Raw genomic sequence first — 13337 nt, 5'->3', positions numbered from 1 at the left:
CCCATTTTACAGAGGAGGGAACTGAGGCCCAGAGAAGTGAAGTGACTTGCCCAAAATCACACAGCTGACACGCGGCAGAGCAGGGATTAGAACCCACGACCTCTGGCTCTCCAGCCCGTGCTCTTTCCACTGAGCCACGCTGCTTTTCTAAGCACTTGGGGGAGGACAACAGAACAATAATTTATTTCTTGTTTATTTATCTATTCATTCTGACGGTTTTGACAGCTGTCTCCATGTTTTGTTTTGTTGTCTATCTCCCCCTTCTAGACTGTGAGCCCGTTGTTGGGTAGGGACCGTCTCTATCTGTTGCCAACTTGTACTTTCCAAGCACTTAGTACAGTGCTGTGCACACAGTAAGCGCTCAATAAATACAATTGAATGAATGAATAAATGGACACAATCTCTGCCCACAATGAGCTGACAGTCCAGAGGCACCCAGCGCCAACGCAACCCTTCTAGACTGTGAGCCCGTTGTTGGGACCGTCTCTATATGTTGCTAAATTGTACTTTCCAAGTGCTTAGTACAGGGCTTTGCATACAGTTAGTGCTCAATAAGTATGATTGAGTGAATGAATGAATGAATCCAGCAGCTTGAAGGTCAGAGCAGCGAGCTGGGCCAGGGGCCTGAGAGTTGCAGCTTGGTGGCTTGGTAAAGAGAAGCAGCGTGGCCTTGTGGATAAAGCATGGGCCTGGGGGGTCAGAAGGACCTGAGTTCTAATCCTGACTTCACCACTTGTCTGCTGTGTGAGCTCGGGGAAGTCACTTGACTTCTCTGAGCCTCAGTTCCCTCCTCTGGTAAATGGGGATTAAGACAGTGAGCCCCATGTGGGACATCCTGATTACCTAGTCTTCAGCGTGGCTCAGTGGAAAGAGCCCGGGCTTTGGAGTCGGAGGTCATGGGTTCAAATCCCGGCTCCGCCAATTGTCAGCTGTGTGACTTTGGGCAAGTCACTTCACTTCTCTGGGCCTCAGCTACCTCATCTGTAAAATGGGGATTAAGACTGTGAGCCCCATGTGGGACAGGGACTGTGAGGGCGAGGCCTAGAGCCAGTTGGGCCCCACAGGCCAGATCCTGTGCTCAGGAACACACCAGCAATTAAGGAAGTCATTCAGTCAATCAATAAATCATATTAAGTGCTTACTGTGTGCAGAGCATGTACTAAGCACTTGGGAGACTACAGTATAAGAGTCGGTGAATACATTCCCTGCCCACAGTGAGTTTACAGTCTAGAGTGGGAAACCGAAATTAATATAAATAAATTAGGGATGGGTACATAAGTGTTGTGGGGCACTGAGGGAGGGGTGAATAAATGGTACAGAGGTAGCGTGGTTCAGTGGAAAGAGAACGGGCTTTGAAGTCAGAGGTCATGGGTTCAAATGCCGGCTCTGCCAATTGTCAGCTGGGTGACTTTGGGCAAGTCACTTCACTTCTCTGAGCCTCAGTTACCTCATTAGGAAAATGGGGATGAAGACTGTGAGCCCCCCATGGGACAACCTGATCACTTTGTAACCTCCCCAGCGCTTAGAACAGTGCTTTGCACATAGTAAGCACTTAATAAATGCCATTATTATTATTATTATTATTATTATTATTATTATTATTATTATTACAAATCCAAGTCCCTAGACTGTAAGCTCATGTCCAGACTGTAAACGCTTTGTGGGCAGGGAATGCGTCTGTTTATTGTCATATTGTCCTCCCCCAAGTGCTTACGCTTTGTGGGCAGGGAATGTCTGTTTATTGTCATATTTTCCTCCCCCAAGTGCTTAGTACAGTGCTTAGCACAATCAGTTGTGCAATTGACAATCAATATGATTAAATGAATGAATAATAATAATAATAATAATGATGGCATTTATTAAGCGCTTACTATGTGCAAAGCACTGTTCTAAGCGCTGGGGAATTTACAAGGTGATCAGGTTGTCCCACATGGGGCTCACAATCTTAATCCCCATTTTACAGAGGAGGTAACTGAGGCCCAGAGAAGTGAAGTGACTTGCCCAAAGTCACACAGCTGACCGGTGGCAGAGCCGGGATTTGAACCGATGACCTCTGATTTCAAAGCCCGGGCTCTTTCCGCTGAGCCACGCTGCTTCCAATGAATGAATGAAAGTGCGAGGATGATACAGAAGGGAGTGGGAGAAGAGTCAGAAGGTCATGGGTTCTAATCCCGGCTCTGCCTCTTCCCTGCCGTGTGGCCTTGGACAAGTCACATTACTTTTCCGTGCCTCAGTTATCTCATCTGTAAAATGGGGATTGAAACTGTGAGCCCCATGTGGGACAGAGGGACTGTGTCCAACTCGATTTGCTTGTCTCCATCCCAGGGCTTAGTTCAGTGCCTGGCACATAGTAAGTGCTTAACAAATACCATAATCACTATTATTATTATTATTAATACGAGGAAATGAGGGCTTAGTTGGGGAAGGCTTCTTGGAGGAGATGTTGGTCCGGTTTATAGCCCGTCTGTTCCTTGTCTGATACTGGGTGGACGTGTGGGGTGGTGGGGGAGAGGTCAAAGGGCAGACTATTATTCTTGAGTGCCGTCAGTGACCACCTCACCTGCCCTAGAGGAAAGTTAAGCATGGGAACAATAAGTTGGCTATCGGTTAAATTCATTCATTCATTCATTTAATCGTATTTATTGAGCCCTTACTGTGTGCAGAGCACTGTACTAAGCGCTTGGGAAGTACAAGTTGGCTATGCTTTCTATGTACCAAGCACTGTGCTGAGATCTGGAGTAGCACCAAGACGATCAGATCAGACACAGCACCTGCTGCTCCCCCCGCCCCCCGAAATTCACAGTCTAAGGAGCAAGATTTTACAGATGGAGGAACTGAAGCCTGAAGAAGTGACAAAGCCGTCAAGTGGTAGAGCCAGGATTAGAGCCCAAGGCCTCTGACTCTTTGCTCTTTCCACTAGGCCACGCTGCTTATAACAATAATAACAATAATAATAGTATTAAACGGTTACTATATGTCAAGCACCATCATCAATCGTATTTATTGAGCACTGGGTTAGAGACAAGCTAATCAGGTTGGACGCAGTCCCTGTCCTACATGGGGCTCACAGTCTTAAACCGCGTTTTATAGATGAGGAAATAGAGGCATGGAGAAGTGGTGACACAACAGACAAGTGGCGGAGCCGGGATGCTCTCCCAAGCGCTTAGTACAGTGCTCTGCACACAGTAAGCCCTCGATAAATACGAATGATTGAATGAATAACAGTCTGATCCCTGACCTCGAGGACCAGACGAGTCTAGGGACGTCAAGAACCGATCACGGGATAGTGTGAGAACACGTCAGGAGGGTGTGACCGTCTGTGAGAGAGCCAGGAAGGAGCTGGCCACCAGTGGGGAATGAAAAGTTACGCCTCATCCTGGTTTTAGAGGAAGGCCAGAGAGTGGAAACCCCCCTTTGGAAAAAGGGAAGTGGACCTGAAATTTCCCAGGGAAGGGTCTGAGCTGGAGTTAAAGGGATTCTCCATTCTTAAGCTTCCTTAAGCTTAAGCATTCTTAAGCTTCAAGGCCCTGCTGAGAGCTCACCTCCTCCAGGAGGCCTTCCCAGACTGAGCCCCTTCTTTCCTCTCCCCCTCGTCCCCCCTCCATCCCCCCGTCTTACCTCCTTCCCTTCCCCACAGCACCTGTATATATGTATATATGGTTGTACATATTTATTACTCTATTTATTTATTTATTTATTTATTTTACCTGTACATTTCTGTCCTACTTATTTTATTTTGTTGGTATGTTTGGTTCTGTTCTCTGTCTCCCCCTTTTAGACTGTGAGCCCACTGTTGGGTAGGGACTGTCTCTATGTGATGCCAATTGGTACTTCCCAAGCGCTTAGTACAGTGCTCTGCACATAGTAAGCGCTCAATAAATACGATTGATTGATTGATTGATTGATTGATTCCTTCTTGGGCTTTTGTGCCTATGAAGCTGGGCAGAGTCCGGAGCCAAAGTCAATCACGTTTCCTCTAAACTGTAAGCTAGGGTGGGCAGGGAACCTCTCTACCAACTCTATTGTACCGCTTTCCCCCAAACATTTACAGCGTGGCTCAGTGGAAAGAGCCCAGGCTTTGGAGTACATATTTATTCCATTTATTTTATTTTGTTAATATGTTTTGTTTTGTTGTCTGTCTCCCGCTTCTAGACTGTGAGCCCGCTGTTGGGTAGGGACCGTCCCTATATGATGCCAACTTGCACTTCCCAAGCGCTTAGTACAGTGCTCTGCACACAGTAAGCACTCAATAAATGCGATTGAATGAATGAATGAATGAAAGGTCTTAGGTTCAAATCCCTACTCCGCCAATTGATGATGATGATGATGATGGTATTTGTTAAGTGCCTACTATGTGCAAAGCACTGTTCTAAGCGCTGGGGAGGTTACAAGGCGATCAGGTTGTCCCATGGGGGGGGCTCACAGTTTTAATCCCCATTTTACAGATGAGGGAACTGAGAGGCCCAGAGAAGTGAAGCGACTTGCCAATTGCCAGCTGTGTGACTTTGGGCAAGTCACTTCACTATGCTGTGCCTCAGTGACCTCATCTGTAAAATGGGGATGAAGACTGTGAGCCCTGCGGGGGACAACCTGATCACCTTGTAACCTCCCCAGCTCTTAGAACAGTGTTTTGCACATAGTAAGCACTTAATAAATGCTATCATTATTATTATTATTATTATTATTATTATTATTATTATTAATGTGCTCTGCATACAGTAAATGCTCAATGAATACAATTCATTGACTCATGTTTGACTCCAGAAACTGGAGGAAAGTCGTGGCTTAGAAGAAGAATAATTATGGTACTTGTTAAGGGCTTACTATTCATTCAATCGTATTTATTGAGCGCTTACTGTGTGCAGAGCACTGTACTAAGCACTTGGGAAGTACAAGTCAGTAACATATAGAGATGGTCCCTACCCAACAACGGGCTCACAGTCTAACATATGTGCAAAGCACTGTTCTAAGTGCTGGGGTAGAAACAAGTTAATCAGGTTAACACAGTCCCTGTCCCACGTGGGGCTCACAGTCTTAATCCCCATTTTACAGATGAGGTAACTGAGGCCCAGAGAAGTGAAGTGGCATGCCCAAAGTTACACAGCAGACAAGTGGCGGAGCCACTCCGGAGTCGGAGGTCGTGGGTTCAAATCCTGGCTCTGCCAATTGTCAGCTGTGTGACTTTGGGCAAGTCACTTCACTTCTCTGGGCCTCAGTTTCCTCATCCGTAAAATGGGGATTAAGATTGTGAGCCCCTCGTGGGACAACCTGATCACCTTGTAACCTCCCCAGCGCTTAGAACAGCGCTTTGCTCATAGTAAGTGCTTAATAAATGCCATTATTATTATTATTATTAGAACCCAGGACATCTGATTCTCAGGCCCCGGCTCTTTCCACTAGGCCACACTGCTCCCCTCCTCTCAGCTCTGTCCCCTAAATTGCATTTGTCGTCATCTCTAAGGAAATCTGCTTTCCCTGGCATTGGTTGACAGGTGAGGGCCGTCTGTCAAATCCACGGATTGATTGCGGAGGCGGGGATGGGATAAGGTGGGCAGGGGGTAACCCTGGGATCAAATCCCGGCTCTGCCAATTGTCAGCTGTGTGACTTTGGGCAAGTCACTTAACTTCTCTGGGCCTCAGCTCCCTCATCTGTAAAATGGGGATTAAGACTGTGAGCCCCACGTGGGACAACCTGATCACCTTGTAACCTCCCCAGCTCTTAGAACAGTGCTTTGCCCATAGTAAGCGCTTAATAAATGCCATCATCATCATTACTATTATTATCAGCTCAAAGACACCTCTGCAGAATCCAGTAATTACAACTGTGGTATTAAGCACCGGATAAATACAAGGTAATCAGGTCGGACACAGTCCTTACCCTATGTGGGACTCGTCGTCGAAGTGGGTGGGAGCGGTTATTGAGTCCCCATTTTACAGATGAGGAAACTGAGTCACAGCAGTTAAGTGATTTGCCCAAGAGGGCGACCGGCAGAAGTGGAAATTAGAATCCAGGTCCTTTGGCTCCCACGCCTATAATAATAATAATAATAATGGTATTAAGTGCTTATTATGTGCCAAGCACTGTTCTAAGCACTGGGGAGGTTACAAGGTGATCAGGTTGTCCCACGGGGGGCTCACAGTCTTAATCCCCATTTTCCAGATGAGGGAACTGAGGCCCAGAGAAGTGAAGTGACTTGCCCGAAGTCACACAGCTGACAAGCGGTGGAGCTGGGATTTGAACCCACGACCTCTGACTCCAAAGCCCGGGCTCTTTCCACTGAGCCACGCTGCTCCGCGCTACGATCTTTCCACGTTGCTTCTCTAACCTCAGCATTAGCTTCTGGGTCCCTAGAAGGTGCCAAAGTCCTCTCCCCGTCGTCCCCCTCTCCATCCCCCCCATCTTACCTCCTTCCCTTCCCCACTGCACCTGTATCTATGTATATATGTTTGTACATATTTATTACTCTATTTATTTTACTTGTACATATCTATTCTATTTTATTTTGTTAGTATGTTTGGTTTTGTTCTCTGTCTCCCCCTTTTAGACTGTGAGCCCACTGTTGGGTAGGGACTGTCTCCATATGTTGCCAACTTGTACTTCCCAAGCGCTTAGTACAGTGCTCTGCACACAGTAAGCGCTCAATAAATACGATTGAGGATGATGAGAGCTTGTGGGCAGATCGGGGAATGACGACACCTGAGTTCTTTAGCCGCTCCACCCTCCCCGTGGAGGTTTTGGGCGAGTCCCGTCAGGCCTCTCGGCCTCCCTCCCTGCCCCTGTTCGGCAGACAGAGGCGGGTGGCACAGCCGGCTCAGGCCCTGCCCCACGCCCTCCACCTCGTCCGACTGAGGAGCCGAGGAGGAGGAAGCCGGACAGTCAGTCGGTCGTATTTGTTGAGCGCTTACCCTGTGCGGAGCGCTGTGGTAAGCGCTGGGGAGAGTACGACACAACACGACTGACCGGGCCTAGGAGGAGCGGCCGGCATGTCTGCAGGAGGATGGCGGCCCACCTGGTCATCCCCTTCCTAGAAGGCCTCCAGGCCTGGGCCCTCCCTCACCCCCGCCCCGGGCTTACAGAGCGACGCACGAGAGGAGGGGGCTTAGAAAGTACCGGTTTTTATTTTTATCAAAAAAATCAGTAACAGATACAGTGAAGAGCCCTGCATAAGGAAAATCGGACTCCCACTGGTGGCCGGCCCCATCCCCGGGCAGAGAGGGAAGGGAGGAAACGGAGGAGATCCAGGACCACGACCGTGCTCAGTCTTCTAGCCGAGGCCCAGCCTACAGCCCAAGGGTGCGAAGGGAAGGAGACGGGGAGAGGAACGGGACACGAAAGGAAGAGTTCCTGGCCCCGGAACCAGATTCGGGTAGCCGTGCCAACTGGCCCAAGCACCGGCCTACAGGACATCCATTTCAGTGCGGCGGAGGAAGAGAGGCCACGAGCAGGTTGTGAGAAGCCAGGGGAAGGGGGAAAGGGGCGGCGTGTCCGCATTAGGAAGCATTAGAGAAGCAGCGTGACTCAATGGAAAGATCCCGGTCTTGGGAGTCAGAGGTTATGGGTTCGAATCCAGGCTCTGCCACATGTCTGCTGTGTGCCCTTGGGCAAGTCACTTAACATCTCTGAGCCTCAGTTCCCTCATCTGTAAAATGGGGATTAAGACTGTGAGCCCCACGTGGGGCAACCTGATCACCTTGTATCCCCCCCAGCACTTAGAACAGTGCTTTGCACATAGTAAGCGCTTAACAAATGCCATCATTACATTACATTACATTAGGAGCCACCCTCTCCTTCCCCGGCGACTCTTCTGCAGAAAACATTGTCCTCTAGCTCCAACTCAAAGTTCCCTCCCGGGCCCCAGAGCCCCGGTAGAGGAAAGCGGCACAGCAGCTCGACTTTCTCATCATCATCATCATCAATCGTATTTATTGAGCACTTACTGTGTGCAGAGCACTGTACTAAGTGCTTGGGAAGTACAAGTTGGCAACGTATAGAGATAGTCCTACCCAACGGTGGGCTCACAGTCTAAAAGAGATGGGAAAGGAGGAGGGAAAGAGATGGGGAAGGAGGAGGGAAGGAAATGGGGAAGGAGGAGGAAAGGAGAAGGGAAGGAGATGGGAAAGGAGGAGGAAAGGAGATGGGAAAGGAGGAGGGAAGGAGAAAGAAAAGGAGGAGGGAAGGAGATGGGAAAGGAGGAGGGAAGGAGATGGGGAAGGAGGGGGGAAGGAGATGGGAAGGGAAGGAGATGGGAAAGGAGGAAGGAAGGATAAAGGATAAAGGAAAAATATATTTCTCGTGATCAGGACAGAGGATGAAAAGGAGCCCTCAGAAACGCTGAGAAGCAGCATGGTCTGGTGGTTAGAGCCCGGGCCTAGGAGTCGGAAGGTCATGGGTTCTAATCCCGGCTCCACCGCTTGTCTGCCGTGGGACCTTAGACACATCACTTCATGTCTCTGGGCCTCAGTTCCCTCACCTGCAAAATGGCATTAAGACTCTGAGCCCTATGTGGGACAGGGACTGTGTCCAAAGCGACTATCTTGTATCCACCCCAGCGCTTAAAACAGTGCCTGGCACATAGTAAACGCTAATTAATTAAACGCTCCTAACATCCTTCCCTTTCCTGGCCCCCAAAAGATGCCCCAAAGATGGGGGAAAGTGTTCTTTCTAGACACTTTCATTCAGACTCACTTCCACAGTGCAGGGAATGTGTCAAGCTTACTGTTCTGTTGTCCTCTCCCAAGCACTTAGTACAGTGCTCTGCATGCAGTAAATGCTCAATAAGTACGACTGAATGAATGACTGTCTGAAGGCCAAGGGAGAGAGTTGGAGCACCTAGACACTTATCACAATTTCTACATTCAAAATCAGAGAAAGAGTGCCAAGGGTGAAACAACACAGAAAACAGCCACTCAGAGGGGGGTGCGCTCACTCACAACACACACACACACACACACACACACATACCCACACACAAACAAAACACACAAACACAAAAACTGATTTTATATTCTTATTATTATGCACTTTACTGGAAAAATATATGTCTCTATCATCTAGAACTGTAAAACTGAGTAATATATATTACAAGCTAAAAAAAAAAATCCCCAAAGTCCATCATCCCCTACACTAAAACAGCGACCAGCTACCTCGGAGCAAATTAATTGCCTTTAGTTAAGAGGACGAGATCTCAAGATAAAAGGAGAGCTAGGCAAGCGTCCAAAGTGTGAACAGGGATGAAGGGAGGAAGAAGAGAAGCAGCCGTGTCTGGAACTATAAATAATACAAAATTACAACAACAAAGACCCCCCCAAAAAAACCCCACATCTCCCCGGCAATTCTCTCATTCTGGAGAAAACGAAACCAAAACACATAAATAAAGTCAGGCTGGAGCTGCTGATAGTGAAACCCCGCCCTCACCCGATACCTGCTCCCTCAGGGTACGCTGTGATGCAGGGGGGTGGCCAGATGAAGCGGAGAAGGAATGAATCATTTAAAAAAAAAAGGATAACGTAAGAACCGTTAAAAGTTTTACAAACATTTTCCCAAAAACATTCAGCTGTTCTATCCCACCGACGCTCCCGTAGATGTGAAATCTTGTACAGGAATCGGTCCTCCCTCCCGTGGATGTGAAATCTTGTACAGGAATCGGTCCTCCCTCCCGTAGATGTGAAATCTTGTACAGGAATCTCAAACCAGCCCAGAGCTGGGGGACATTTTAATCAGATCCCACGGTACCCATGGCTACTTGGAGGGTTGGGAGTCGACCTCCCATCTCTCCTACCACCTCAGGACAGGCCTGCGGTCACGGCCGGGCTGCTAGCCCCTCCGGGAACCACAGGACGGGGGTTACAAATATGTGAAGATTTAATCTAATGTGTCCGTAGCTCAAGGTCCCCTCCATCCCCACCCATGTGCCCCCTGGGTCCCACCACTCACCCTGCCAGGGTTGGCACATTTGGAGGAAGCCAAATTAACTGGTGGGAAAAGGGAAGGAAGTGCAGACTCCTTATGGAAGGGGTACGGGTGGGGTTGCTTTGTAGATTGGCAAAGGGCCGGGGCGAGGGGCATCTGCCTGACCCCCCCCTCACAGCAAAATGGGGGCAATGTGAGCCCCTCAGCCCGTCCTCCTTGCCCCCTGAACAGGGCCTGAGGAGTGGGTGGATGGGGGACCGTAGGTTATCTTTTTATATACAAGGAACATGATGCAAATCCCTAGTCTGGAGAGAGAGGAAATGGACACAGGGATGCCAGCAGGGGAACTGCCTCCCCACCCGCCACGGCCTCCTCCCCACGGCGTGCCCGGTCTGCGCCCCTTCGCCCACCGGGGCCTCAGGCGAAGAACTCGGTGGTGGGGGCTTTCTTGTAGATGGGTTTCTTGCCCAAATCGTAGCTGCCCTCGTCCTTCTTCTTCATGCGGTAAACCAGGAGCAGGATCAAGAACACGGCGAACAGGAGTCCCACGATGCCGCCTGCAATGAGGGCTGGAGGAGGGGGCAGAGGGGTGAGGACGCGGGCACAGACGATGATGGAGACCCTCCCCTTCCCCCTTTCTTCCCCATGACTGTCCCAAGCCAGGCGCCGGAGCCTGAGCAGACGTGGGCATACGCTTCGCTTCCTGCCGCGTTCAGCCGGTCGGACGCTGGCCAAACCTGTTCCGTTTGAGTTATAGGGTAAGTACAACAACAACTGCAGGGTTGAGTGATAATAATGATAATAATAATGACAATGACGGTCTGTATTAAGCCCTTACTATGTGCCCAGCACTGTTCTAAGAGCTGGGGTAGATACAGGGTGATCAGGTTGTCCCTCGCGCGGTTCACAGTCTTCATCTCCATTATACAGATGCGGTCACTGAGGCCCAGAGAAGTGAAGTGACTTGCCCAGGGTCACACAGCAGACAAGTGATGGAACTGGGATTGGAAGCCATGACCACTGACTTCCAAGCCCATGCTCATTCCACTAAGCCACGCTACTCTCTTAGTGCTGACTATGTGCCAAGCACCATGCTAAGCACTGAGGTAGACATTAATGCAGTCAGATTGGACACAGTCTCTATCCTACTTGGGGATCATCTTTTTTTTGCAGTGGGGTGGTCGTATTTGTTAAGTGCTTAGAGAAGCAGCATGGCTCAGTAGAAAAAGCTTTACACATAGTAAGCGCTTAATAAATGCCATTATTATTATTATTATTATTATTGAGCACTTACTGTGTACAGAACCCTATTCTAAGAGGTATTCGTTGAGTGCTTAGAGAAGCAGCGTGGCTCAGTAGGAAGAGCCCGGCTATAGGAGCCAGAGGTCGTGGGGTCTAATCCCGGCTCCGCCACTTGTCAGCTGGGTGACTTTGGGCAAGTCACTTCACTTCTCTGGGCCTCAGTTACCGCATCTACAAAAATGGGGATTAAGACTGTGAGCCCCTCCGTGGGACAACCTGATCACCTTGTAACCTCCCCAACGCTTAAACAGTGCTTTGCACATAGTAAGCGCTTAATAAATGCCATCATCATTATTATTATTATTGAACACTTACTGTGTACAGAGCCCTATTCTAAGGGGTATTCGTTAAGTGCTTAGAAAAGCAGCGTGGCTCAGTAGAAAGAGCCCGAGTATGGGAGCCAGAGGTCATGGGTTCTAATCCCGGCTCCGTCACTTGTCAGCTGGGTGACTTTGGGCAAGTCACTTCACTTCTCTGTGCCTCAGTTACCTCATCTATAAAAATGGGGATTAAGACTGTGAGCCCCCTGTGGGACAACCTGATCACCTTGTAACCTCCCCAGTACTTAAACAGTGCTTTGCACATAGTAAGCGCTTAATAAATGCTATCATTATTATTATTATTGAGCACTTACTGTGTACAGAGCCCTATTCTAAGGGGTATTTGTTAAGTGCTTAGAGAAGTGGCGTGGCTCAGTAGAAAGAGCCCAGGTATGGGAGTCAGAGGTCATGGGTTCTAATCCCGGCTCCGCCACTTGTCAGCTGGGTGACTTTGGGCAAGTCACTTCACTTCTCTGTGCCTCAGTTACCTCATCTACAAAAATGGGGATTAAGACTGTGAGCCCCTCCGTGGGACAACTTGATCACCTTGTAACCTCCCCAGCCCTTAGAACAGTGCTTGGCACATAGCACTGAACAAATGCCATCATTATTATTATTATTACTGTGTGACAGGCACTGCACCAATGCAATCAGATCGGACACACCTTCTATAATAATAATAATAATAATAATTATGGTACTTGTTAAGCGCTTACTATGTACCAAGCACTGTTCTAACCGCTGGGGTGGATACAAGTTAATCAGGTTAGACACAGCCCCTGTCCCACCCGGGACTTACAGTCTAAGTAGGAAGGAGTAGGATTAATCCTCAGTATAGAGATGAGGAAACAGAGGCACTGAGAAGTGAAGTGACTTGCCCAAGGTCGCACAGCAGGCACAGGGCAGAGCCGGGATTAGAACCCAGGCCCTCTGACTCTCAGGCCCGTGCACTTTCCATTAGGCCTTACTGCCTCTCTCTTCCCTCTAGACTGTAAGCTCGTGGTGGGCAGGGGATGTGCCTGCCAACTCCATTGTATTCTCCAAAGCGCTTAGTAATAATAATAATGATGGCATTTGTTAAGCACTTACTATCTACAAAGCACTGTTCTAAGCACTGGGGGGGATACACAGTGATCACATTGTCCCAGGTGGGGCTCACAGTCTTAATCCCCATTTTACAGATGAGGTAGCTGAGGCTCAGAGAAGTTAGGTGACTTGTCCAAGGTCACACAGCAGACATGTGGGAGAGCCGGGATTTGAACCCATGACCTCTGACTCCGAAGCCCGGGCTCTTTCCACTGAGCCATGCTGCTTCTCTACAGCGCTATGCACATCCCGGCTCCGCCACTTGTCAGCTGTGTGACTTTGGGCAAGTCACTTTATGTCTCTGTGCCCTCAGTTCCCTCATCTGTAAAATGGGGATTAAGACTGTGACCCCCTTGTGGGACAACCTGATCATTTTGTATCGTCCCCAGCGCTTAGAACAGTGCTTTGCACAAATTAAGCGCTTAACAAATGCCATTATTATTATTATTACTAAGAAATATGATTGATTTATTCTGGGGGGTTCGGCTACTGATAATAATAATAATAATAATAATGGCATTTATTAAGCTCCCACTATGTGCAAATCAATCAATCAATCAATCAATCATATTTATTGAGCGCTTACTGTGTGCAGAGCACTGTACTAAGTGCTTGGGAAGTCCAAGTTGGCAACATATAGAGACAGTCCCTACCCAACAGTGGGCTCACAGTCTAGAAGGGGGAGAGCAATGGCTACCGATCAATCTGCGCATCAAGCA

General features: G+C 48.7%; 1 protein-coding gene across 1 annotated transcript in view; it reads right to left on the bottom strand.

Moving 5' to 3' along the window:
* Window positions 1-8995: 8995 nt before the first annotated feature.
* Window positions 8996-13337, bottom strand: part of SDC4 (syndecan 4) — a 42292-nt gene continuing 37950 nt past the window's right edge. Inside the window, exon 5 of the mRNA XM_038750711.1 lies at window positions 8996-10479. Coding sequence (XP_038606639.1) covers window positions 10328-10479 — 152 coding nt within the window. The 3' untranslated portion in view covers window positions 8996-10327. The remainder of the gene's footprint in view (window positions 10480-13337) is intronic.

This window comes from Tachyglossus aculeatus, chromosome 8, assembly GCF_015852505.1.
Source record: "Tachyglossus aculeatus isolate mTacAcu1 chromosome 8, mTacAcu1.pri, whole genome shotgun sequence".
Classification (NCBI taxonomy): domain Eukaryota; kingdom Metazoa; phylum Chordata; class Mammalia; order Monotremata; family Tachyglossidae; genus Tachyglossus; species Tachyglossus aculeatus.
This window is presented reverse-complemented; position numbering and strand designations above follow the sequence as displayed.